This window comes from Rhinoderma darwinii (genome assembly GCF_050947455.1).
Source record: "Rhinoderma darwinii isolate aRhiDar2 chromosome 4 unlocalized genomic scaffold, aRhiDar2.hap1 SUPER_4_unloc_8, whole genome shotgun sequence".
NCBI lineage: Eukaryota > Metazoa > Chordata > Amphibia > Anura > Rhinodermatidae > Rhinoderma > Rhinoderma darwinii.
The window spans coordinates 292,417-318,245 of NW_027461763.1; the positions used below are offsets into that span (position 1 = coordinate 292,417).

General features: G+C 56.8%; 1 protein-coding gene across 2 annotated transcripts; it reads left to right on the forward strand.

Moving 5' to 3' along the window:
* Positions 1–395: 395 nt before the first annotated feature.
* SELENOI (selenoprotein I) lies at positions 396–25,529 on the forward strand. Of its 2 annotated transcripts, none has more exons than XM_075847508.1 (10): positions 396–549; positions 13,179–13,247; positions 13,680–13,788; positions 14,445–14,519; positions 15,733–15,995; positions 17,111–17,219; positions 17,296–17,344; positions 20,925–21,105; positions 21,213–21,395; positions 23,790–25,529. In XM_075847508.1, exons 1-10 carry the CDS (start codon positions 490–492, stop codon positions 23,904–23,906), a joined length of 1,215 nt encoding a protein of 404 aa, XP_075703623.1. In that variant the 5' UTR covers positions 396–489; the 3' UTR covers positions 23,907–25,529. The 2 variants fall into 2 exon arrangements, with proteins under 2 accessions (XP_075703623.1, XP_075703624.1); XM_075847509.1 differs by having other exon boundaries at positions 23,790–23,855.
* Positions 25,530–25,829: the final 300 nt, after the last annotated feature.

A 25,829-nucleotide genomic window follows, 5' to 3' on the forward strand; every position in this document is an offset into this window, starting at 1 on the left:
AAAAGTCTCATGTGCCCCAAAATGATACCAATAAAAAATACATCTCACCCCGCAAGAAACAAGCCCTCACACCGCCCCATGCACGGAAACATAAAGAAAATGGGAAAAATTAAAAATGGTTACATTTCCCTGTTTTCTTATCCCCTCCTCTCCTGTGAAGAACTACAAACCCCAGCATTTCCAGTTCTAACATAAACCGCTGGGATCTGTAGTTCCCCCGCACAGCTGGAATAAATGGATTCTTCCCACGTCACATGACCTGTGCCATGCTGACTGACAGACTATGAAGGGGCGTGGCTAGAGAGGCGTTGTCCATGACGTCACGCCCAGCTGTAGAATCAGCCGATGCGGTTGGTCCCGCCCCGACCACGCCCCTCCTGTCCCCGGCTCCTCTACTACGGACGTGACGTCACCGGTCGGCGAGTTGGTGTTCCCGTCAGTGCCGCGTCTTCCTGTCGTTACGAGCCGGTTGTGCCGCTGATCTCCGCCATGTCCCGGTGCTGGGAATACGTCACTGCCGAGCAGCTCAGCGGCTTCGACCGATATAAGGTGAATGGGACCCCTGGAGGGAACGAGAGGCTGACAGAGGGTCGGGGGCATGGAGCGCTGCGTGTGAAGCTGACAGGAGCCCCACGGTGGCTGCGGTACTGCGTCTCTCCTGGATAGTGTGAACCAACGCGGAGCTCTTTTGGTTGTGCAGTCCCTCAAGTTCATATGACCCCGACCATGACTTCTGGGACGTGTGACCCTGCAGGGCAGACACGTGGTGGTCCTTATAAGGTCCTGGGAAGGGAGGGGTCCTGCACAGTGTTGGGGGTAAATACCCTTTAGTGCTTGTGTGACCCCCCCCCCCCCCTACAGCGGTCTGGGTGGAGTGACCCCCTTGTCAATTTGTGACTGATCCCTTAATGCCTCCTGGAATGGGTGTGACCCTATTAGGGTGTGCGTCTTCTGCACGGGGCGACCCCCTCGAGCAGTACTATCACCGGCCCCCTGTGACGAGCAGTACTATCACCGGCCCCCTGTGACGAGCAGTACTATCACCGGCCCCCTGTGACGAGCAGTACTATCACCGGCCCCCTGTGACGAGCAGTACTATCACCGGCCCCCTGTGACGAGCAGTACTATCACCGGCCCCCTGTGACGAGCAGTACTATCACCGGCCCCCTGTGACGAGCAGTACTATCACCGGCCCCCTGTGACGAGCAGTACTATCACCGGCCCCCTGTGACGAGCAGTACTATCGCCCCCCCCGGCCCCCTGTGGCGAGCAGTACTATCGCCCCCCCCGGCCCACTGTGGCGAGCAGTACTATCACCCCCCCCGGCCCACTGTGGCGAGCAGTACTATCACCCCCCCCGGCCCACTGTGGCGAGCAGTACTATCACCCCCCCCGGCCCACTGTGGCGAGCAGTACTATCACCGGCCCCCTGTGGCGAGCAGTACTATCACCGGCCCCCTGTGACGAGCAGTACTATCACCGGCCCCCTGTGACGAGCAGTACTATCACCGGCCCCCTGTGACGAGCAGTACTATCACCGGCCCCCTGTGACGAGCAGTACTATCACCGGCCCCCTGTGACGAGCAGTACTATCACCGGCCCCCTGTGACGAGCAGTACTATCACCGGCCCCCTGTGACGAGCAGTACTATCACCGGCCCCCTGTGACGAGCAGTACTATCACCGGCCCCCTGTGACGAGCAGTACTATCACCGGCCCCCTGTGACGAGCAGTACTATCACCGGCCCCCTGTGACGAGCAGTACTATCACCGGCCCCCTGTGACGAGCAGTACTATCACCGGCCCCCTGTGACGAGCAGTACTATCACCGGCCCCCTGTGACGAGCAGTACTATCACCGGCCCCCTGTGACGAGCAGTACTATCACCGGCCCCCTGTGGCGAGCAGTACTATCGCCCCCCCCGGCCCCCTGTGGCGAGCAGTACTATCACCCCCCCCGGCCCACTGTGGCGAGCAGTACTATCACCGGCCCCCTGTGACGAGCAGTACTATCACCGGCCCCCTGTGACGAGCAGTACTATCACCGGCCCCCTGTGACGAGCAGTACTATCACCGGCCCCCTGTGACGAGCAGTACTATCACCGGCCCCCTGTGACGAGCAGTACTATCACCGGCCCCCTGTGACGAGCAGTACTATCACCGGCCCCCTGTGACGAGCAGTACTATCACCGGCCCCCTGTGACGAGCAGTACTATCACCGGCCCCCTGTGACGAGCTGTACTATCACCGGCCCCCTGTGACGAGCAGTACTATCACCGGCCCCCTGTGACGAGCAGTACTATCACCGGCCCCCTGTGACGAGCAGTACTATCGCCCCCCCCCGGCCCCCTGTGGCGAGCAGTACTATCACCCCCCCCCGGCCCACTGTGGCGAGCAGTACTATCACCGGCCCACTGTGGCGAGCAGTACTATCACCGGCCCCCTGTGACGAGCAGTACTATCACCGGCCCCCTGTGACGAGCAGTACTATCACCGGCCCCCTGTGACGAGCAGTACTATCACCGGCCCCCTGTGACGAGCAGTACTATCGCCCCCCCGGCCCCCTGTGGCGAGCAGTACTATCGCCCCCCCGGCCCCCTGTGGCGAGCAGTACTATCACCCCCCCCCCCTGTGGCGAGCAGTACTATCACCCCCCCCCTGTGGCGAGCAGTACTATCACCCCCCCCCTGTGGCGAGCAGTACTATCACCCCCCCCCCCCTGTGGCGAGCAGTACTATCACCGGCCCCATGTGACGAGCAGTACTATCACCCCCCCCCCCTGTGGCGAGCAGTACTATCACCCCCCCCCCCTGTGGCGAGCAGTACTATCACCCCCCCCCCTGTGGCGAGCAGTACTATCACCCCCCCCCCCCTGTGGCGAGCAGTACTATCACCCCCCCCCCCTGTGGCGAGCAGTACTATCACCCCCCCCCCCTGTGGCGAGCAGTACTATCACCCCCCCCCCCTGTGGCGAGCAGTACTATCACCCCCCCCCCCCTGTGGCGAGCAGTACTATCACCCCCCCCCCCCTGTGGCGAGCAGTACTATCACCCCCCCCTTGTGGCGAGCAGTACTATCACCCCCCCCCCCTGTGGCGAGCAGTACTATCACCCCCCCCCCCGTGGCGAGCAGTACTATCACCCCCCCCCTGTGGCGAGCAGTACTATCACCCCCCCCCCTGTGGCGAGCAGTACTATCACCCCCCCCCCTGTGGCGAGCAGTACTATCACCCCCCCCCCTGTGGCGAGCAGTACTATCACCCCCCCCCCTGTGGCGAGCAGTACTATCACCCCCCCCCTGTGGCGAGCAGTACTATCACCCCCCCCCCCTGTGGCGAGCAGTACTATCACCCCCCCCCCCCTGTGGCGAGCAGTACTATCACCCCCCCCCCCCTGTGGCGAGCAGTACTATCACCCCCCCCCCCCCCCTGTGGCGAGCAGTACTATCACCGGCCCCCTGTGACGAGCAGTACTATCACCGGCCCCCTGTGACGAGCAGTACTATCACCGGCCCCCTGTGACGAGCAGTACTATCACCGGCCCCCTGTGACGAGCAGTACTATCACCGGCCCCCTGTGACGAGCAGTACTATCACCGGCCCCCTGTGACGAGCAGTACTATCACCGGCCCCCTGTGACGAGCAGTACTATCACCGGCCCCCTGTGACGAGCAGTACTATCACCGGCCCCCTGTGACGAGCAGTACTATCACCGGCCCCCTGTGACGAGCAGTACTATCACCGGCCCCCTGTGACGAGCAGTACTATCACCGGCCCCCTGTGACGAGCAGTACTATCACCGGCCCCCTGTGACGAGCAGTACTATCACCGGCCCCCTGTGACGAGCAGTACTATCACCGGCCCCCTGTGACGAGCAGTACTATCACCGGCCCCCTGTGACGAGCAGTACTATCACCGGCCCCCTGTGACGAGCAGTACTATCACCGGCCCCCTGTGACGAGCAGTACTATCACCGGCCCCCTGTGACGAGCAGTACTATCACCGGCCCCCTGTGACGAGCAGTACTATCACCGGCCCCCTGTGACGAGCAGTACTATCACCGGCCCCCTGTGACGAGCAGTACTATCACCGGCCCCCTGTGACGAGCAGTACTATCACCGGCCCCCTGTGACGAGCAGTACTATCACCGGCCCCCTGTGACGAGCAGTACTATCACCGGCCCCCTGTGACGAGCAGTACTATCACCGGCCCCCTGTGACGAGCAGTACTATCACCGGCCCCCTGTGACGAGCAGTACTATCACCGGCCCCCTGTGACGAGCAGTACTATCACCGGCCCCCTGTGACGAGCAGTACTATCACCGGCCCCCTGTGACGAGCAGTACTATCACCGGCCCCCTGTGACGAGCAGTACTATCACCGGCCCCCTGTGACGAGCAGTACTATCACCGGCCCCCTGTGACGAGCAGTACTATCACCGGCCCCCTGTGACGAGCAGTACTATCACCGGCCCCCTGTGACGAGCAGTACTATCACCGGCCCCCTGTGACGAGCAGTACTATCACCGGCCCCCTGTGACGAGCAGTACTATCGCCCCCCCCGGCCCCCTGTGGCGAGCAGTACTATCACCCCCCCCCCCCCGGCCCCATGTGGCGAGCAGTACTATCGCCGGCCCCCTGTGACGAGCAGTACTATCGCCGGCCCCCTGTGACGAGCAGTACTATCGCCGGCCCCCTGTGACGAGCAGTACTATCGCCGGCCCCCTGTGACGAGCAGTACTATCGCCGGCCCCCTGTGACGAGCAGTACTATCGCCGGCCCCCTGTGACGAGCAGTACTATCGCCGGCCCCCTGTGACGAGCAGTACTATCGCCGGCCCCCTGTGACGAGCAGTACTATCGCCGGCCCCCTGTGACGAGCAGTACTATCGCCGGCCCCCTGTGACGAGCAGTACTATCGCCGGCCCCCTGTGACGAGCAGTACTATCGCCCCCCCGGCCCCCTGTGGCGAGCAGTACTATCGCCCCCCCGGCCCCCTGTGGCGAGCAGTACTATCACCCCCCCCCCCCCGGCCCCATGTGGCGAGCAGCACTATCACCCCGGCCCACTGTGGCGAGCAGTACTATCACCGGCCCCATGTGACGAGCAGTACTATCACCCCCCCCCCTGTGGCGAGCAGTACTATCACCCCCCCCCTGTGGCGAGCAGTACTATCACCCCCCCCCTGTGGCGAGCAGTACTATCACCCCCCCCCTGTGACGAGCAGTACTATCACCCCCCCCCTGTGACGAGCAGTACTATCACCCCCCCCCCCTGTGGCGAGCAGTACTATCACCCCCCCCCCCTGTGGCGAGCAGTACTATCACCCCCCCCCTGTGGCGAGCAGTACTATCACCCCCCCCCCCCCGGCCCCATGTGGCGAGCAGTACTATCACCCCCCCCCCCCCCCCCGTGGCGAGCAGTACTATCACCCCCCCCCTGTGGCGAGCAGTACTATCACCCCCCCCCCTGTGGCGAGCAGTACTATCACCCCCCCCCCTGTGGCGAGCAGTACTATCACCCCCCCCCCTGTGGCGAGCAGTACTATCACCCCCCCCCCCTGTGGCGAGCAGTACTATCACCCCCCCCCCCTGTGGCGAGCAGTACTATCACCCCCCCCCCCTGTGACGAGCAGTACTATCACCCCCCCCCCCTGTGACGAGCAGTACTATCACCCCCCCCCCCCCCCTGTGACGAGCAGTACTATCACCCCCCCCCCCCCTGTGACGAGCAGTACTATCGCCCCTGGTCTGGGTGCAGTGTGGCCCCTCCGGGGTGAGACACGTCGTAGGTACGCCTCATATTCCAGCCGCAGCGTCACTTCTAACGGCTACCACTGTCAAGATCTCTGCTTCCTTTCATTGCATGAAGACCTTCCTTTCCATCCAGAGACTGTAAACCTGTACAAGCCTCTTCACAGCTGAATGTTTGTTACAATGTATCAGTCTAGACAATCCTCTGAGATAAACACATCCACAGCAGAAATCTCTTTCCTAGTTTGGTTTGTTACAATGTATCAGTGCAGGTAATATTGTCTAGACTGGATACAATTGTAACAAACACTTCTGCTCTGTTCACACGTCGGGAGGATTTCCTGCAGATCGTGACTTCTTTCCGGATCGGAGGCGCTGATAACGGGAGCGGCGCAGGTCGTGTCGTCATTAGGGAGTCGCCGGTCCTGTGATGTCATCGCGCTCCTTTAGGAGGATTTACGTGGAGCTTTTCGGGGAAAAGTCGCGACTTGTCAGACGTTTAAAACAATGATTTTTTTTTTTGGGTGCGATTTCCGGTTATTTCGTTGGTCATGTGATTATGACGGTCGTATTGTCCGTTCGCTCCGGGCCCCGCCCCTGTGAGGTTCGGTCTCGTTTTATATAAATTATTGTATAACGAAAGGTCCCTCAGACTTCTAATAGACCTTGTGTTTTAATTCACCATTTTCAAGATCTCTGCTTGCGGTCAGTGAATGGGGTACATTCTCCATTACATCCAGTGATTAATAACCCAGTACTTGTCCATGGCAACCAATCAGGTCATCAGACCCTCTGATAAATCATGCCGGATTCTGATTGGTTGCCCAGAGGAACTTCTCCACTTTTGCAGCAGTTTTGAGATTAGAAAGTTGCAGAACTTTTCATTGCGCTCTGTTTAACCCCTTAGTGACCTCCGTACGTATCCTCTCCATTATAATAGAGCGGCAGTAATAATGAACAGTCCTCCTGTTATCACTACGGGAAATATCTGTAATCTCCTCCTAATCTGTATATTACTGATAATCTGCAGCCTGCAAGATGGAAACTGATCCAGTTTCACATTAACCACTTCATGACTGTCTACTCCCCCCGATCCTGAGCGCCCCCCCCCTCCACTGTACTCCTCCTCCAGGTTGTGTATCTAATCCCCCGAGCCGCCCTCCCCCCCCCCCCCCCTCCACTGTACTCCACCTCCAGGTTGTGTATCTAATCCCCCGAGCCCCCCCTCCACTGTACTCACCTCCAGGTTGTGTATCTAATCCCCCGAGCCCCCCCTCCACTGTACTCACCTCCAAGTTGTGTATCTAATCCCCCGAGCCCCCCTCCTCCACTGTACTCCACCTCCAGGTTGTGTATCTAATCCCCTGAGCCCCCCCCCCTCCGCTGTACTCCACCTCCAAGTTGTGTATCTAATCTCCCGAGCCCCCCCCCCTCCACTGTACTCCACCTCCGGGTTGTGTATCTAATCCCCCGAGCCGCCCTCCCCCCCCCCCCTCCACTGTACTCCACCTCCAGGTTGTGTATCTAATCCCCTGAGCCCCCCCCTCCGCTGTACTCCACCTCCAAGTTGTGTATCTAATCCCCCGAGCCCCCCCCCCTCCACTGTACTCCACCTCCGGGTTGTGTATCTAATCCCCCGAGCCCCCCCCCCTCCACTGTACTCCACCTCCAGGTTGTGTATCTAATCCCCCGAGCCCCCCCCCCTCCACTGTACTCCACCTCCAGGTTGTGTATCTAATCCCCCGAGCCCCCCCTCCACTGTACTCCACCTCCAGGTTGTGTATCTAATCCCCCGAGCCCCCCCTCCACTGTACTCCACCTCCAAGTTGTGTATCTAATCCCCCGAGCCCCCCCCCTCCACTGTACTCCACCTCCAGGTTGTGTATCTAATCCCCCGAGCCCCCCCCCCCTCCGCTGTACTCCACCTCCAAGTTGTGTATCTAATCCCCCGAGCCCCCCCCCTCCGCTGTACTCCACCTCCAGGTTGTGTATCTAATCCCCCGAGCCCCCCCCCTCCGCTGTACTCCACCTCCAGGTTGTGTATCTAATCCCCCAAGCCCCCCCCTCCACTGTACTCCACCTCCAGGTTGTGTATCTAATCCCCCGAGCCCCCCTCCTCCACTGTACTCCACCTCCAGGTTGTGTATCTAATCCCCCGAGCCGCCCCCCCCTCCGCTGTACTCCACCTCCAGGTTGTGTATCTAATCCCCCGAGCCGCCCCCCCCTCCGCTGTACTCCACCTCCAGGTTGTGTATCTAATCCCCCGAGCCCCCCCTCCACTGTACTCCTCCTCCAGGTTGTGTATCTAATCCCCTGAGCCCCCCCCCCCCTCCGCTGTACTCCACCTCCAGGTTGTGTATCTAATCCCCTGAGCATCCCCCTTCTTGCACCGCTTATCCAGGTTGTGACTGTATCTAATCCCGGGTGCACCCCCCCCCCCCACTGCACCGTTTCTCGAGGTTGTGTCTGTATCTAATCCCCTGAGCGTCCCCACAGCTCCACCAGGTTGTGTCTGTATCTAATCCCCGGAGTGTCCTCCCCGCTGCACTTCTACTCTACGCCGGGTGAGGGGCCACAATCATTCGGGTTCTACTCTATTTTATTAGCATACGTTCATTTTCCTGGCTGATGAAGGGTTAACTGGTCATAGAAGTTGTGACCGAGCGGGGGCAGGAGATCTGCTGACATGAGGGACTGTAGGAGGGTCGGCCGGGAGGTGGAATACATTAGTGTGTCCTCTCCGTGCTGTGGGGGCTTCATCACTACAAATAATCGTCTCATCAGACCGCGGAGGGTCCAGCTGAATTTTCTACGCTGAATGCGACGCATTTTCCATGTCTGAATCGGCGTCCAAAAAAAACGCCATAATACGTGAGGCAAAGCCGCGGCGTAAAACAGCACCAGCCAAGTAAATGGGATTTTAGGGAACGTCATCAACACGCTGCGGTTTTTTTCGGCACGTAATTGACCTTCGGTGCGTAATTTTAAAATCCGCAGCGTGTCCGTTTATCCCGCGCTTCGGCTTGCGAATTATATTTGTCAAGTTCTAAGGAAAAACGTATGAAAACGCACCAAATTATTCATCAAAATGTCAAAACTGCACCGAAAAACGCACTTACTTTCTAATCAACTTGGCCTTTCTATTGTCAATATCTCTGCTTGCTGTAAGTATACGAGAACATAGTTTGCTTTCAGAATCCAAGAAGCTGTCCTTGTCCTGTCCAACTGACAGAGGTGCAGGGCTCGTTACAGTGTATGTGCAAAACCTACTGCTGATTTTGTGGCCAGATCCGAGGTGATAAAGATTTCCGGCACACGACCGTACCCTAACACTGCCGCCATCTTCCTCCGCGCGCCCGGTACACAGTCCTGCACGTGTGAGGCCGTGTATTCCGGGGCGGCGCGGTCGTCCACGTCTCACTGACGCTGTGATTACTCTTCCATTCACTTGTCTCTTCTCCTGTGACCGGTTAGACCGGCCGCACAGGTGCTGCGTACACGCTACGAGTCACCAGGTGAGCGGCACGACGCTGTACACCGCTTATCGTGTGTTCTGTAGCCGACACTATGGCGAGAAGGAAAAGTGGGGCAGACGTCCTTACAACCAATCAGAACCCACCTTGTATTTTCGGGGGCCCTTTGGAGAGTGGTTGCTATGGGCAACTGCTCCACTTTTCCGTTGCGCCAGTTTGGCTCCATCTCACCCCATAGTGTCGGCTGCAGAACATACGATAAGCGGTATACAGTGTCGTGACTGGTGGCCAAGTTACTATGACTGCAGGATCAGACTACACACAGGGTAGTAGTCTGTAACCACGGAGACGCACCGCTCTGCATACCAGCTGTGGACACAAAACGGTAGGAGATGTATAATCAAGATTTTTTTTTTCCGCAAAGCTTGCTTGATTTTTCATTCGAGACGCTTCGTGTGCGCAGGTCGACGTCGCCTCTCTTGCTGTACTTCTCGCAGCTGAGGGTTTGTTACGTTTTCTATCCAGTCTAGACCGTTCTCTGTCAGAATCATCAACAACGGAAACCGAAATCCTGACCTGTTAGTTTGCTACAATGTATCAGTGCAGGTAAACTGTATCTGTCTGGAGTCCTAGACTGGATACAATTGTAACAAACCCTCGGCTGTGACAAATATTTAGTCAGGAGGCGTTTTTAGCCACTAGATATAAAATAAACCGTTTGACAGCAAGCAGAGATCTTGACAATGGTTAGGAATTAAACCAGAATGGAGGGAATTTATAAGTCGCAAATTAGGGGGCACAACTTATTTTTTTTTAACGTGGGTGACGTTTGCCGCTGTGTCCTAGTCCCTGCTTGGTTACTATGACGACCGTTCAGCGTATACGTCACGCGTGCCTCCCTATAGTGCCCTGCACGTATTCCCGCCGTTCATACAGCGCCGTGCCAGCCTTGTTACTCGGCAGCGGACAGCTGGCGTGTGGAGGTGGTCAGATCCCCGGGTACGGAGCAGCGCGTGCCGCCCGGCGCTGTCGTCCATGAATCTTTAATGATGGTTTGCTTGAGGGGCTGAGATCTGATTCCTCTGTGCTGCTGCCAGGATCTGATTACTCTGTAAACACCTGACCCCTGTCATAGACGTCTTATCTGCGGATTATAGAGACCGGGAAACAGGAGCCGCTGATCCTCCCGGCCCTACTAATGTGAAACGCGAGCAAAGCGCTGCACAACTACAACCCCCACCCACCACCGCCGCACGTAGACATAAAGGGGAACTCTGCACAGCCTCCCGGTGCGAGTATTCCTGGTATTGTCAGAAAATATCTTCCAGGTCTCCCCTCCTGACACAGTAAATACTTGTACTCCCCATGAAATAACAATTCTGGAACATCTTTTCTTAGATCTGTGTTGTGCCGTTCCTCTGTTATCCCTCCTAGAAATGTATGAATAAATTGACTAATGGGTGTTACCAGTTGGGGGTGTGTCCCTAACAGACTGACACTGTCCAATCACTGCTGACAGAGTGAGACTGTAGGGACACGTCCCTTTGATACCCAGCTGTCAGTTTATTCATAGATTTCTAGGAGGAATAACAGAGGAACGGTACAATATAGAGATCTAAGAAAAGACGTTCCAGAAGTATTATTTCATGGGTAATACAATGATTTAATAACACAGATGTCAGGAGAGGAGCCGTCTCCCCTTTAAGGCCATTACTGTGTTGTGGGTTACGTTGCGTCCTGTCATCCTGCGGTAGATGATGGGGGTGATAGTGATGAAGCATCAGTGGAAAATAACCTGTACCCTGCAGTGCCCCCGGGTCCACGGTCTGTGGTGTTGGCACGGTCTCCCTCTTATCTGCCCTGGACGTCTCGTTCTCCTTTCCGGCCGCCCGCGTGACTCCCCAGGGCTGGAGTTTGATCCTTTGGTTAGTGAGTAGTTATTATGTAAAGCTCAAAGGCGGCACAGGAGTTACCACAGATGCTGCAGCGCTTCACGTTGTAGTGTTTGTGTATATATTGTTAGTAGAGACCTCTAGCGCTGTACATCCCAATCATCCGGGTTAATGAATAGAATTCCAGAACCCCAGTGAATACTGACACTCAGAGTAGTGTAAAGCAGGATCAGATGAAGAATACATTACCCAGGGCCTGTATAATGGGGGGGTGAGGGCTGCTATGAGCATGGGGAAGGAGGGAATTGGTGGTTGTTATACTCTAGAGCTGCATTCACAAATCTGTCAGCTCACAGAAACCCCCCCCCCCCCCCCCAACACCAGGGGGCGGAATAGATGTTATCCTGGTGCTTGTACGCTAGTCGTGGTCTCTGTACATTAGTATAAGAATCCATTGTGGGGATTCCAGCCAGCGCCCCTCAGCCTCTGGGCCCCCCTCTTGGCGCTCCTCTCTCTCTGTGGCCCCCCCCCCCTCTTGGCGCTCCTCTCTCTCTCTGTGGCCCCCCCCCCCTCTTGGCGCTCCTCTCTCTCTCTGTGGCCCCCCCCTCTTGGCGCTCCTCTCTCTGTGCCCTCCCCCCTCTTGGCGCTCCTCTCTCTCTCTGTGCCCTCCCCCCTCTTGATGCTCCTCTCTCTCTGTGCCCCCCCCCTCTTGGTGCTCCTCTCTCTCTGTGCCCTCCCCCCCCCCCTTGGCGCTCCTCTCTTTCTCTGTGCCCTCCCCCCTCTTGGCGCTCCTCTCTCTCTGTGGCCCCCCCCCCCTCTTGGCGCTCCTCTCTCTCTCTGTGGCCCCCCCCTCTTGGTGCTCCTCTCTCTCTGTGCCCCCCCCCTTCTTGGCGCTCCTCTCTCTCTGTGCCCTCCCCCCTCTTGGCGCTCCTCTCTCTCTCTGTGCCCCCCCCCCCCCTCTTGGTGCTCCTCTCTCTCTCTGTGCCCCCCCCCTCTTGGCGCTCCTCTCTCTCTCTGTGCCCCCCCCCCTCTTGGCGCTCCTCTCTCTCTCTGTGCCCCCCCCCCTCTTGGCGCTCCTCTCTCTCTCTGTGCCCCCCCCCCCTCTTGGCGCTCCTCTCTCTCTCTGTGCCCCCCCCCCCTCTTGGCGCTCCTCTCTCTCTCTGTGCCCCCCCCCCCTCTTGGCGCTCCTCTCTCTCTCTGTGCCCCCCCCCTCTTGGCGCTCCTCTCTCTCTCTGTGCCCCCCCCCCTCTTGGCGCTCCTCTCTCTCTCTGTGCCCCCCCCCCTCTTGGCGCTCCTCTCTCTCTCTGTGCCCCCCCCCCTCTTGGCGCTCCTCTCTCTCTCTGTGCCCCCCCCCTCTTGGCGCTCCTCTCTCTCTCTGTGCCCCCCCCCCTCTTGGCGCTCCTCTCTCTCTCTGTGCCCCCCCCCCCCCTCTTGGCGCTCCTCTCTCTCTCTGTGCCCCCCCCCCCTCTTGGCGCTCCTCTCTCTCTCTGTGCCCCCCCCCTCTTGGCGCTCCTCTCTCTCTCTGTGCCCCCCCCCTCTTGGCGCTCCTCTCTCTCTCTGTGCCCCCCCCCCTCTTGGCGCTCCTCTCTCTCTCTGTGCCCCCCCCCCCTCTTGGCGCTCCTCTCTCTCTCTGTGCCCCCCCCCCCCTCTTGGCGCTCCTCTCTCTCTCTGTGCCCCCCCCCCCCTCTTGGCGCTCCTCTCTCTCTCTGTGCCCCCCCCCCCCCCTCTTGGCGCTCCTCTCTCTCTCTGTGCCCCCCCCCCCTCTTGGCGCTCCTCTCTCTCTCTGTGCCCCCCCCCCCCTCTTGGCGCTCCTCTCTCTCTCTGTGCCCCCCCCCCCCTCTTGGCGCTCCTCTCTCTCTCTGTGCCCCCCCCCCCTCTTGGCGCTCCTCTCTCTCTCTGTGCCCCCCCCCCCCTCTTGGCGCTCCTCTCTCTCTCTGTGCCCCCCCCCTCTTGGCGCTCCTCTCTCTCTCTGTGCCCCCCCCTCTTGGCGCTCCTCTCTCTCTGTGTCCCCCACTCCCCCCAGTCCGGTGTGTAATAATCCCCCTTGTTCTGTTTTCTCCCCATACAGTACAGCGCGGTGGACACCAACCCCCTGTCCCTCTACGTGATGCACCCGTTCTGGAACTCTATAGTAAAGGTGAGTGATAATCCGGCACCGTCACTCACAAATCTCATTCATCTGGAGAGCAGCCTCATGCTGGATTATCAGGAGAGCCGCTTCATAGTCCGGCACTGACACCTCCAGCAGGGACTGTATCCCCCAGAACCCCCTGTAATATTTCATGCTGGGGGCAATGCACCGGATTACCGGCAGGTCTGTATCCAGACTTCCAGTAGTTCGGTATTTCCAGGATTCCCAGCATGCCGGATTATTGGAATTTTAGCGTTCCGGAGTTGTGATGATGCCGCTTCATAATAGGCACTCAAACGTGAATATCGAACGACCATAAACCTGGTGAGGGGCCCGACCTGTACACGCCGGGACCCTCTGCACACCGCCCGTCCGTAACATGAGGAGCTGTCAGACATCTTCTGTTCAGACTGTCACCGGTTTTCTGTCTCTTTTTAGTTTTTCCCCAGGTGGTTGGCGCCGAATCTAATCACGTTTAGCGGTTTCCTGCTGCTCGTCTTCAATTTCTTCATGATGGCGTATTTTGACCCGGATTTCTATGCATCAGGTATGAAGACGCGCTCTCGCCTTGCTGCATTTCTTTCACACCATATTCAATATATCCTTAGCATAGTCCCCTAATATCTGATCAGTACGGATCTGACTCCTGGGTACCCCCCAATCAGCCGTGGCCCTCCAGTCCCCTTTATTTACCAGGCACAGCGCCGTACATATGTTAGTGGCTGTATTTGGTACTGCAGCTCAGCATATCTGTCACATTCAAGTGAAGTACCAGGCACAACCACAACCAAATGTGTGGCGCTGTGCCGCAAGACCTTCACATAGCTGATCATCGGGGTGCGGGGAGTCGCACCAATCTGATATTAATGACCAAACCTTAGGATAGGCCGTCCGTATTGCAGCCGGTCAGTTAAAGGGGTTAGAAACTGCTGTCCAATTGTCCTAGTCTGGCATATAGACTGTATAACCACAGTGGTGCTATGTAAGAGGCTGTTTTTCCCTTGAACACAGCTCCGTTTTTTTGTTAAGCGTGTGAACAAAGCCCAACAGTCCATTCATGCAGCGGGTGACCTCCCCTGACCTCCATCATCCTGTGTGATCTCCTCCCCGGATATGACGGCGATCATAGCCACGAGTCCTCCAGATCTCCCCGGCTGCTCTGTGATTGTATAACCGGTTACATGTCCCGTTCCTCTCCCGCAGCTCCGGGTCATCAACACGTTCCCAGCTGGGTGTGGATTGTAGCCGGTCTGCTGAACTTCACCGCCTATACCCTAGGTGAGTCCGCCCTGCTGTCTACTGTCACTGTCTCCTCACTTCTTTCTTTAAGACCCTCCTGATCGGACGATCATCTGATCGCTCGTCCCCGATCATCGGCTGGGAAACACGGCAGCGATCAAGTGATCGCTCGTCTGTCAACCGATCAGATCTTTTATGCTGCCATCACAATGGGCTTGTGCACAGGACCTGCTGCCGACAATATGGAAACTGAACATCGTATTAACCCTTCCCCACACTCCCCATCATTGCTCTATTTGAATGGAGTATATTTGCTGGGTACCGGGCAGGAATCGGCGCAGGTCAATGATTGTGAGGTCAATGGCCTGTTATTGCGGCGCTCCTCCGGTTTATGACGCTCCATCATTGTGTAATGAAATCCTACGGAGCTGTATAATATATTCCCGTCCCTCCCCGTTCTCAAGACTCGACTGGAAATCTTAAATCCAGAGCGAGGGTGTGCCCGCCATGGAGGCCGACCCTGCGGCTGCTATAGGTGACCCGCCCTGACCTAGTCCTGCTCACACAGTCGCAGTTTGTTATTTTTAGACAATCCTCTGTGAGCCAAACACAGCAGCACAAATCTCTCCTGTGTTGGACTGCAGGGCTGATATCGCTTGCCTACACTGATACATTGTAACAAGGCATCAGCTGTGAGCCACGCCCTGGGTCATGACTGGTTTTCTGGATGTAGACAAGAATGTTTCTTTTCACTGACCGCAAGCAGAAATCTTGAAATGTTAAATTGAAACGCAAAGTATGTTATGAAGTTGCAGAACTTTTTTTATTAAACATCGATTGCGGTATATTTGCTGGACCGGCCCTTTAAGAAGTCTGTAATCTGCAGGTGACGGATTGCGGTGTCTGTATGAGGTGAAGTCTCCAGCAGCACCGGCTCCTCGGTCACAGCGTTACGTTCTGTCATCTACTCCAGTCACATCCTGAGCTGCGTGCCGAGTAAAAGCATAGCAGAGCTCATAGAGTGCTGCACTATTCTGCATTGTATTCTGGGAGATGTAGTTTTGACATTAGGCACTGTCCAGTAGAGAAGGATGCATCATTTTCTGTACAGATGCTGGCTCAGCATGGGGGTCCTGCAGGCTTATAATGTGTATGTGAGACCCCCTGTATGTGAGACCCCGTGTTCAGCCCCCTGTATGTGATGGCTGTGCTGTGATTTGTATGTTCATCTTGTATTTTTTCTTTTCTGCAGATGGAGTAGACGGCAAACAGGCCCGCAGGACGAATTCCAGCACTCCACTGGGGGAGCTGTTTGACCACGGCCTGGACAGCTGGGCCTGTATATACTTTGTTGTGACCGTATATTCCATCTTTGGCCGCGGAGAGACGGGGGTCGGCGTCCTGGTTCTCTACCTCCTCCTGTGGGTGGTGCTCTTCTCCTTCATCCTCTCCCACTGGGAAAAATACAACACTGGGATTCTGTTTCTGCCCTGGGGGTATGACCTGAGTCAAGTGGTAAGGCTGCAACACATTCTGCTCCATCTGTATACACTTTATACTTGGATCGAGCATGTTATAACCCATCGGGGTGGGGGCCGCATTTACCCAGGGTCCTCTACCAACCTTCATCCGGCCCTGCTAGGACCCCAGAGCTGCAAAGCTTCAGTGCCCACCTCTGTGCTGCCGCCTTCCTCTCCGTATTGACCGCTTATCTATTAACCCTTTTGCTGCCGCATCAATTTTCACACTTTTGACATACACACAAATGATGATAAAATAAAACCAATCATTCTACACCCCCAGACCCTTCTACTTTATGACCATAGACACCTGGTACATTGTAAAAATACCACCCAGCAGTGTAAAGGGCCGGGATCTTCCTGCTCTCGCTCGCAGCCTCCCCTCCACCTCCTCCTCCACCTCCTCCTCCCCTCCACCTTCCCTCCACCACCTCCTCCTCACCTCCACCTCCCCTCCACCACCTCCTCCTCACCTCCACCTCCTCCTCACCTCCACCTCCTCCTCACCTCCCCTCCACCACCTCCTCCTCACCTCCCCTCCACCACCTCCTCCTCACCTCCCCTCCACCACCTCCTCCTCACCTCCACCTCCCCTCCACCCCCTCCACCTCCTCCTCACCTCCCCTCCACCACCTCCTCCTCACCTCCCCTCCACCACCACCTCCTCACCTCCCCTCCACCACCTCCTCCTCACCTCCACCTCCCCTCCACCCCCTCCACCTCCTCCTCACCTCCCCTCCACCACCTCCTCCTCACCTCCCCTCCACCACCTCCTCCTCACCTCCCCTCCACCACCTCCTCCTCACCTCCACCTCCCCTCCACCCCCTCCACCTCCTCCTCACCTCCCCTCCACCACCTCCTCCTCACCTCCCCTCCACCACCACCTCCTCCCCCCCCCCCCCCCACAGCCTCTTCTTCTTTTTTTTTTTAAAGGGAGCAGTAAATGCTTAGCACAGAGAAAAATTCACGCTAAAGCGATCTGTAACTGATCAGAGATAAGCGGCACTTGTGTAACGCTGCTCATATCTGTGATCCGTTGCTGTATCTCTATCTAGTCCCCTCTCACACATTACTGAGGCCGCGCTGACTGGCGGCTCGTCTTGTTTCAGACCATCTCCTGTGTGTATCTGGTGACCGCTGTGGTGGGGGTTGAGGCCTGGTACAAGCCCATGGTTTTCAACATCTTATACAGAGACTTCTTCACTACAATGATCGTCGGTGAGTAGAGGACAAGTGTCGCCGACATTTTCCTTTTGGCTCTGCCCAGTAAGTGACGGCCATCTTTATTTTGCAGGTTGTGCGTTGTCCGTGACGCTCCCTATGAGTCTATACAATGTGTTCAAGTAAGTATATAGAATATCTGCCCTGGTGTTACATCCACCGGGCTCTGGAACCTTCTAGAGAATCTCCAGCACCTCGTCCCCCTGCAACCTGTATCCAGCACCCCGTCACCTCGCCCCCCTGCCACCTGTATCCACCACCCCGTCACCTCGCCCACCTGCCACCTCTATCCAGCAGCCAGTCACCTCACCCACCTCTCCAGCACCCCGTCACCTCGCCCACCTGCCACCTCTCTCCGTCACCTCGCCCACCTGCCACCTGTATCCACCACCCCGTCACCTCGCCCACCTGTATCCACCACCCCGTCACCTCGCCCACCTGTATCCACCACCCCGTCGCCTCGCCCACCTGCCACCTGTATCCACCACCCCGTCGCCTCGCCCACCTGCCACCTGTATCCACCACCCCGTCGCCTCGCCCACCTGCCACCTGTATCCAGCAGCCCGTCACCTCGCCCACCTGCCACCTCTCTCCAGCAGCCCGTCACCTCGCTCACCTGCCACCTCTATCCGGCAGCCCGTCACCTCGCCCACCTGCCACCTCTCTTCAGCACCCCGTCACCTCGCCCACCTGCCACCTCTCTCCAGCACCCCGTCACCTCGCCCACCTGTATCCAGCACCCAGTCACCTCACCCACCTGCCACCTCACTCCAGCACCTCGCCCACCTGCCACCTCTATCCAGCACCCCGTCACCTCGCCCACCTGTATCCACCACCCCGTCACCTCGCCCACCTGCCACCTCTATCCAGCACCCGTCACCTCGCCCACCTGCCACCTCTATCCAGCACCCGTCACCTCGCCCACCTGCCACCTGTATCCACCACCCCGTCGCCTCGCCCACCTGCCACCTGTATCCAGCAGCCCGTCACCTCGCCCACCTGCCACCTCTCTCCAGCCGCCCGTCACCTCGCCCACCTGCCACCTCTATCCGGCAGCCCGTCACCTCGCCCACCTGCCACCTCTCTTCAGCACCCCGTCACCTCGCCCACCTGCCACCTCTCTCCAGCACCCCGTCACCTCGCCCACCTGCCACCTCTCTCCAGCACCCCGTCACCTCGCCCACCTGTATCCAGCACCCAGTCACCTCGCCCACCTGCCACCTCTCTCCAGCACCTCGCCCACCTGCCACCTCTATCCAGCACCCCGTCACCTCGCCCACCTGCCACCTCTATCCAGCACCCCGTTACCTCGCCCACCTGCCACCTCTATCCAGCACCCCGTCACCTGCCACCTGTATCCACCACCCCGTCACCTCGCCCACCTGCCACCTCTATCCAGCACCCGTCACCTCGCCCACCTGCCACCTCTATCCAGCACCCGTCACCTCGCCCACCTGCCACCTGTATCCACCACCCCGTCGCCTCGCCCACCTGCCACCTGTATCCAGCAGCCCGTCACCTCGCCCACCTGCCACCTCTCTCCAGCCGCCCGTCACCTCGCCCACCTGCCACCTCTATCCGGCAGCCCGTCACCTCGCCCACCTGCCACCTCTCCAGCACCCCGTCACCTCGCCCACCTGCCACCTCTCTCCAGCACCCCGTCACCTCGCCCACCTGCCACCTCTCTCCAGCACCCCGTCACCTCGCCCACCTGTATCCAGCACCCAGTCACCTCGCCCACCTGCCACCTCTCTCCAGCACCTCGCCCACCTGCCACCTCTATCCAGCACCCCGTCACCTCGCCCACCTGCCACCTCTATCCAGCACCCCGTTACCTCGCCCACCTGCCACCTCTATCCAGCACCCCGTCACCTGCCACCTGTATCCACCACCCCGTCACCTCGCCCACCTGCCACCTCTATCCAGCACCCGTCACCTCGCCCACCTGCCACCTCTATCCAGCACCCGTCACCTCGCCCACCTGCCACCTGTATCCACCACCCCGTCACCTCGCCCACCTGCCACCTGTATCCACCACCTCGCCCACCTGCCACCTGTATCCACCACCCCGTCACCTCGCCCACCTGCCACCTGTATCCAGCAGCCCGTCGCCTCGCCCACCTGTATCCAGCAGCCCGTCACCTCGCCCACCTGCCACCTCTATCCAGCACCCCGTCACCTCGCCCACCTGCCACCTCTATCCAGCACCCCGTCACCTCGCCCACCTGCCACCTGTATCCACCACCCCGTCACCTCGCCCACCTGCCACCTGTATCCACCACCCCGTCGCCTCGCCCACCTGCCACCTGTATCCACCACCCCGTCGCCTCGCCCACCTGCCACCTGTATCCACCACCCCGTCGCCTCGCCCACCTGCCACCTGTATCCAGCAGCCCGTCGCCTCGCCCACCTGCCACCTGTATCCAGCAGCCCGTCGCCTCGCCCACCTGCCACCTGTATCCAGCATCCCGTCACCTCGCCCACCTGCCACCTCTCTCCAGCACCCCGTCACCTCGCCCACCTGCCACCTCTCTCCAGCACCCCGTCACCTCGCCCACCTGTATCCAGCACCCAGTCACCTCGCCCACCTGCCACCTCTCTCCAGCACCTCGCCCACCTGCCACCTGCACCCCGTCACCTCGCCCACCTGCCACCTCTATCCAGCACCTTGTCACCTCGCCCACCTGCCACCTCTCTCCAGCATCTCGCCCACCTGCCACCTCTCTCCAGCACCTCGCCAGCCTCTATCCAGCACCCTGTCACCTCGCCCGCCTGCCACCTGTATCCAGCTCCTCTCGCCCACCTGCCACCTCTCTCCAGCACCCAGTCACCTCGCCCACCTGCCAACTCTCTCCAGCACCTCGCCCACCTGCCACCTCTATCCAGCACCCCGTCACCTCGCCCACCTGCCACCTCTCTCCAGCACCTCGCCCACCTGCCACCTCACTCCAGCACCTCGCCCGCCTCGATCCAGCACCCCGTCACCTAGCCCGCCTGCCACCTGTATCCAGCTCCTCTCGGTCTGCTGCCATTAGTTGTGGTCACTACATTTCCCATAATACCTTGGCCAGGCATTACATGGAAGCTTTAGTTGTATAGATTATTATTCCAAACTTTAGAGAGACACAGAAAAAAGGCACAGGAGAGGCTGCAGGCTGGTCTCTACGCAGCAGCATGCAGCATGTCACAGGCAGTGTACAAACTCCACCCTACTGCAGAGAGAGGATTGGTGGGCCATAGCTTTAAGCTAGCCATACACATGCAGTAGCCCAATACACCATAAACCTGTTTGTCAATGGGGGGGAGGGAAATAAGCCCCTGCTAGACACCACTGGCAACGGCTTATCTCCCGCGGTAACAAAGCCCCCGCCATCGGAGGACGGCTGGGAGGTCTTCACACACAATAGGTGGTCGGCCGACTTTAATGCGTAGATTCAGCCTTACCAGGAAGCAGCCAGGGGAGTCCGGGACTACAGCAGAACACACAGGACTGTGGACATGGACAGTAGTCACCTGGTCCTTTCCTGGATTGTTGCTAAGCAACAGCCCCAGGACATTCTACCTGAAATGATTGTGAAGCGGACAAGACACGCCTGTGGCATCGTGATCACCGGGGGAAGTCACATGGGGTCTATATCTATTCCTCTGCTCTTAGCGTTGGATTTGAGCGTTCTCTTTATTTTGAGTTGATCTCTTCCTCAGGGGTTATCGGAACAGCAGCCTGAAACACACAACGGTGTACGAGTTCATGCTGCCGCTTATCTCCCCCGTGCTGCTCTTCATACTGTCAACGCTGTGGATCTTCGCTTCACCCTCTCAGATCCTTGAGGCTCACCCTCGACTCTTCTTCTTCATGGTGGGGACCACCTTTGCTAACATTACAGTAAGTGGGTCCACCCCCCTGCTCATCCGCTACATGGTCTGTTCCGTCTCCGCTGATCAGCGATCGCCCGATCACGGGTTAATTATAAACCTTCTGTTCTCTCCTAGTGTCAGCTGATCGTGTGTCAGATGAGTAACACCCGGTGCCAACCTCTGAGCTGGCTCCTCGTGCCCCTGACGCTGGTGGTGCTGGTGGTGGTCTCGGGGTTCGCTCGCGATATGGAAGCTCTTCTGCTCGTGTCGGTGACGGCGCTTGTGACTGTTGCCCATTTACACTACGGAGTGACGGTGGTGAGTGGATCTTCCTATAACCGGGGTCCTTCTTAAAGGGGAAATGAAGCAAGGTCATGAGATCCAATCAGTGACCTCTCTAGAGATCCTAAACCCTTTTTGGACTCCTCGGAGATTTCCGTTACTATAAACCTCCGACCAACATTCCAGGTGACGGCGCCGCTGATTATAAAATGTCCGGAGTTTTCCAAAAATGTACTGACATATCAAAAGTTTTTGGATTGATGGGGGTTCAGATGCTGAGACCCCCTCCCCCAGTCACTGGAACGAAGGGGCAGAAGCGTAAGCGGAGCATTGTGCCGGTTCGGCTAATCCTCGGGGGAGGGATGGTGGTGGTGGTATATGGGCCCAGGACTCTCTATAATCTCGTGCACATCTAAAGGAGCACATAATACTTCCAGTGATTGCTGGGGGGTCTCTCATCCAGACCCCACCCCGCCCATCATACCCGACATGGCCGAAGTTTTCGTTTTTTATTTCCCTTTAACCCATTGGTGATGTGGAATGTAGGTTTGTGGTGTTTTCTAGTTGTCTCCACACCGCCCGCTGTATATTACATTCTGCTGCAACGGTTGGGATCGGAGATCACGCTGAACCTGGCCGTTTAACCATTTAGATGCCCCGGTAAATAGAGACCGCAGCATCTAAGTGGTGAGACACAGGGAGCAAGGGGGTACCCTCTGTCACTCCATTGGTGCATCCCCTGGCAGCCATAATACTCTGCAATACAGAAGTATGACCGCGTGTTATATCGGCGATCACATGGTCAAGTCTCCCTGATGGGACTAAAAAAGTCAAATAAAAATTTTTTAAAAAAAATTCATTGTTAAAATGTAAAAAAAAAAGTCCTTTTTGTTTCCTTATAAATTTTTTTGTATTATTCTGGAATTATTTGTAATGTCCAAAAGTTAAAAGAAAAAATATATAAATTTGGTATTTCCTGGTGGACCCACAAAACAGTCAAACAAAACCCTAAAATGCAATGTCTGGTTTTTTTTTTAGTTTTTGTTTTTTTTTTTAATCCCCATCCAAAAAAAAATCAACCTTTTTAATATATTACAATTAACCCTTCAATGGTGGCAATAAAAAAGACACCACACTTCTCGCAAAAATAAAGTCCTCGTGTGGCGACGGAGAAACGAAATGGTTATGGCTGTCGGGACGCAGCGCTGAAAACTTCAGGCCCATTGTTTAGTGTATTGTCAGGACTCGGACGGGCGCTCGTAGGGTCTGTATATTTTTGGAGATCTGGGGTTTTTCTTACTGAACCTTGCCGGCCCGTCCCATCTGCTGTGAACATCTGACCCATGGGGACCCCAATCCATCCCAAGATCCCCGATACCGTCAATCCCAAGCAGCCTCTGATTGCAGTACCTACCCTGCGTCTGGTGTGGAGCGGCGCTGTCTCGGAGGCCGGCATCACGCGGTCGTGTCGGCCATGTTTCCCGTGCCAACCACAGTTCGGGCAGCCGGGCTTCTAGTTATCTAGGAGTCCCTGTCGCCTCGCGTAAATACTGCCCCGTGCTGAAAACCTGATTACAGTACGGGACCGTATAGATGACTAGAAGCCCGGCTCCCGGTGATAGATTAATATCCAACCGGTGCAGCAATTACACTCCAGTTACAGCCAAAGTTCTATTCAGAAATACACTGATTGCATCCTGAGAGCTAACAGGAGAGCAGCAGCTCTGGATGCGATTGTAGCGAAACTCCACCTTATTGGGAAAGTGCCGTCTCAGCTCTTTCCATTAGGCCGGGCTCTCACGGGACGGATACGCTATGTAAAAACCACGCAGCATATCCGACCTGGAACCCGCAGTACGTTCCGTCCGAAAACCGCGCCACACCGTGGTGCGTTTTTTCGAACGGAATTTCCCCTGCGGAAAGCAGCGGTAGAAACGCTCATACTTTTATGTAGGTCATTGTTATGGCGACACGTCCCTCCATCGCAGTCCGGTCTCCCTCGATGACTCTGTAGCCCATGTGATTGGCTGCAGCGGTCACATGGGATGAAACCGGACTGGACTGCAGGAAGAAGGGTGTTCTGGGTAAATATGATTCTTTTTAGATTTTTTTTCCTGTAGTTGCGATTTTTTTGCGGCGTAATTGCTGCGATTACTGTTGAATTCAATGGTGAAAAACTGCAGCGCGGGCAGGAGATTTTCTAAATCTCATCCACTTTGCTGCTACTGTAACCGCTGCGGAATTTCCAGACAGAATTCCGTTACGGAAGTTCCGCAGCGCACAGATTGGGGGTGAACCCCTTTTAGTATCACTCGAGTTTTCACCATTGATGTCAGTGGGTGTGGCGCCCCCTGCTGGTGAAGAGTGATTCTGACCGTACGTACGTGAGACGGTAATGGTGGGGTTAATCTCTTCACTTCTCTCTTCCAGGTCAATCAGTTGAGTAAACACTTCAACATTTATCCGTTCTCGCTGAAGAAACCCAACGCGGACTGACTAGAGGAGGGGGAGGGGATCGGCCTGCAGTCCGCAGAAGTTCTGGAATAATCCACAGATCCGTAACTTCTGCCACCTTCATCCATCACCGCCCAGGAAAGCGCCCGCCGCCGGTCACGTGACAGATCTAGACTCTGCTGTACGTAACCGTAGACCAACTGAATGTCCCCTACCCCGCTCTCTTTATTTTTTAACCCCGTGCTGCTTGACACATGAACCGTTACTGGAGTCGCGCTGGAACAATTTCCCAGACGACCTGGCGCACGGCCGGCGTCCGTTTTTTACTCACTGGAGCTTGTGCCGCGATAAAGCCGTGCCGACCAGGACACAAACCCGACCCCCCCCGGCCGCTTTATTTTAGATCAATCATTTTTTTTTTTATTGTTTCGCATAACAATAACCTTTTAATTTCTTATCATGTGATATTACCTCATCCAATAGCTGCGCGGCGTCTCTCGTCCGTCGTAGAATGCGTTCAGTGTCGCCTTGCTTCGTTTTCCCTCTTCTCTCCAATAGCGCTAGGTACTTAATCCCGTACATCCCCTGCAATACTCTCCTCATTTTCAACATAGGCTTGCTTTCAGTGAATGGAAACACAATTTCTATTTGTGTCTGCAAACCCCTCCAGACCTAGTCCGGCTGATGGGCTTGTTAGTGTCACAACAAGACAAGAATGTATCCCTTCGCTGACAGCAAGCAGAGATCTTCTTACATGTCAGTTGTCATAGTAGCCAGTAAGGCCGGCTACAGCTTCTTGCATCCAATACCCTGAAACAATGGCGCGGCGCCCTGTAAGCCGCTCTTCGCGGTGCAGTCCTAAACTTGACAGTACGTGGATGTCGGCAGGTCTGCTGTAAGGTGGTGTCTGCTGACAGTCCTGTATGTATAGCAGCTGTCTGATACCACGGGCATTCGTTCTTGTGGGGAGGGGTGTTACTGTGTTCTGTCATTTTACTACTGAGTAACACAGGTGGTGTCTCTAGGTCACCCCTCCGCCCCCATTACCTCAGCTAATGGACTATTACCGGTGTTGGACGTCTTCTACATAAAGTTATTTTGAGGAAATCTGATTAATTATGCCGTCTGAGACCGTCTAGCGTCATGTGACTGCTGCTCCTCCCCTTCTGATGTCCGTCCAGCTCTGAGCTGAACAACAATCCTGTCTGACAGCCTGGTTGCTATGGATGCCACCTGACAACCCTCACTTAATTGACTGGTTGCTATGGATGCCACCTGGCAACCCTTAATTGACTGTGGTTGCTATGGATGCCACCTGGCAACCCTCACTTAATTGACTGTGGTTGCTATGGATGCCACTTGACAACCCTTAACTGTGGTTCCTATGGATGCCACCTGACAACCCTCACTTAATTGACTGGTTGCTATGGATGCCACCTGACAACCCTCCCTTAATTGAAACTTTCTATGGAGGCGCTGCCCAGCAAACAGTCATTTAAATGAGGGTTGGCAGGTCCCTAGCAACCAGCCTTGTCTCAGACTACTCAGCTCTTTAGCCCAGACTGCGGGCAGAAGACGACCTCGAGGCCTGGCGGGGCACCGGGCTCTCCCGTAACTCCTTCTGCCGTATTAATCAGGTTTTATTTATTTTTGTGTGGGAGAAAAATGACAAAAGCCGCAGCAAATCCAGCTCTATGGCCAGTGCTAGGAATACAAAGTGACGGGGCGGACGTGCCCCACCCCCAAACCCCTCCCCCTCTTCGTACAGTCATCCCTGTGTCTGGTGCTAATTTTTCCGTTGGTTTTGCCGTTTTTTCGGTGGTGGAATAAGATTTGCATGCCGGTTTTCTCTTTTTATATATATTATTTTTTAACCATGTCTGTTTTTTATGTAGGTGTTTTTGTTGTTTTTTATCTACGCAGCCGTCTTCCTCGCGCTTTCATGAAGAGTGTATCTAAAGCCGCGGGTTTTCCTCTGGACGGGGTACACTTGGAGCCCCCCTTTAGCGCGGCGAG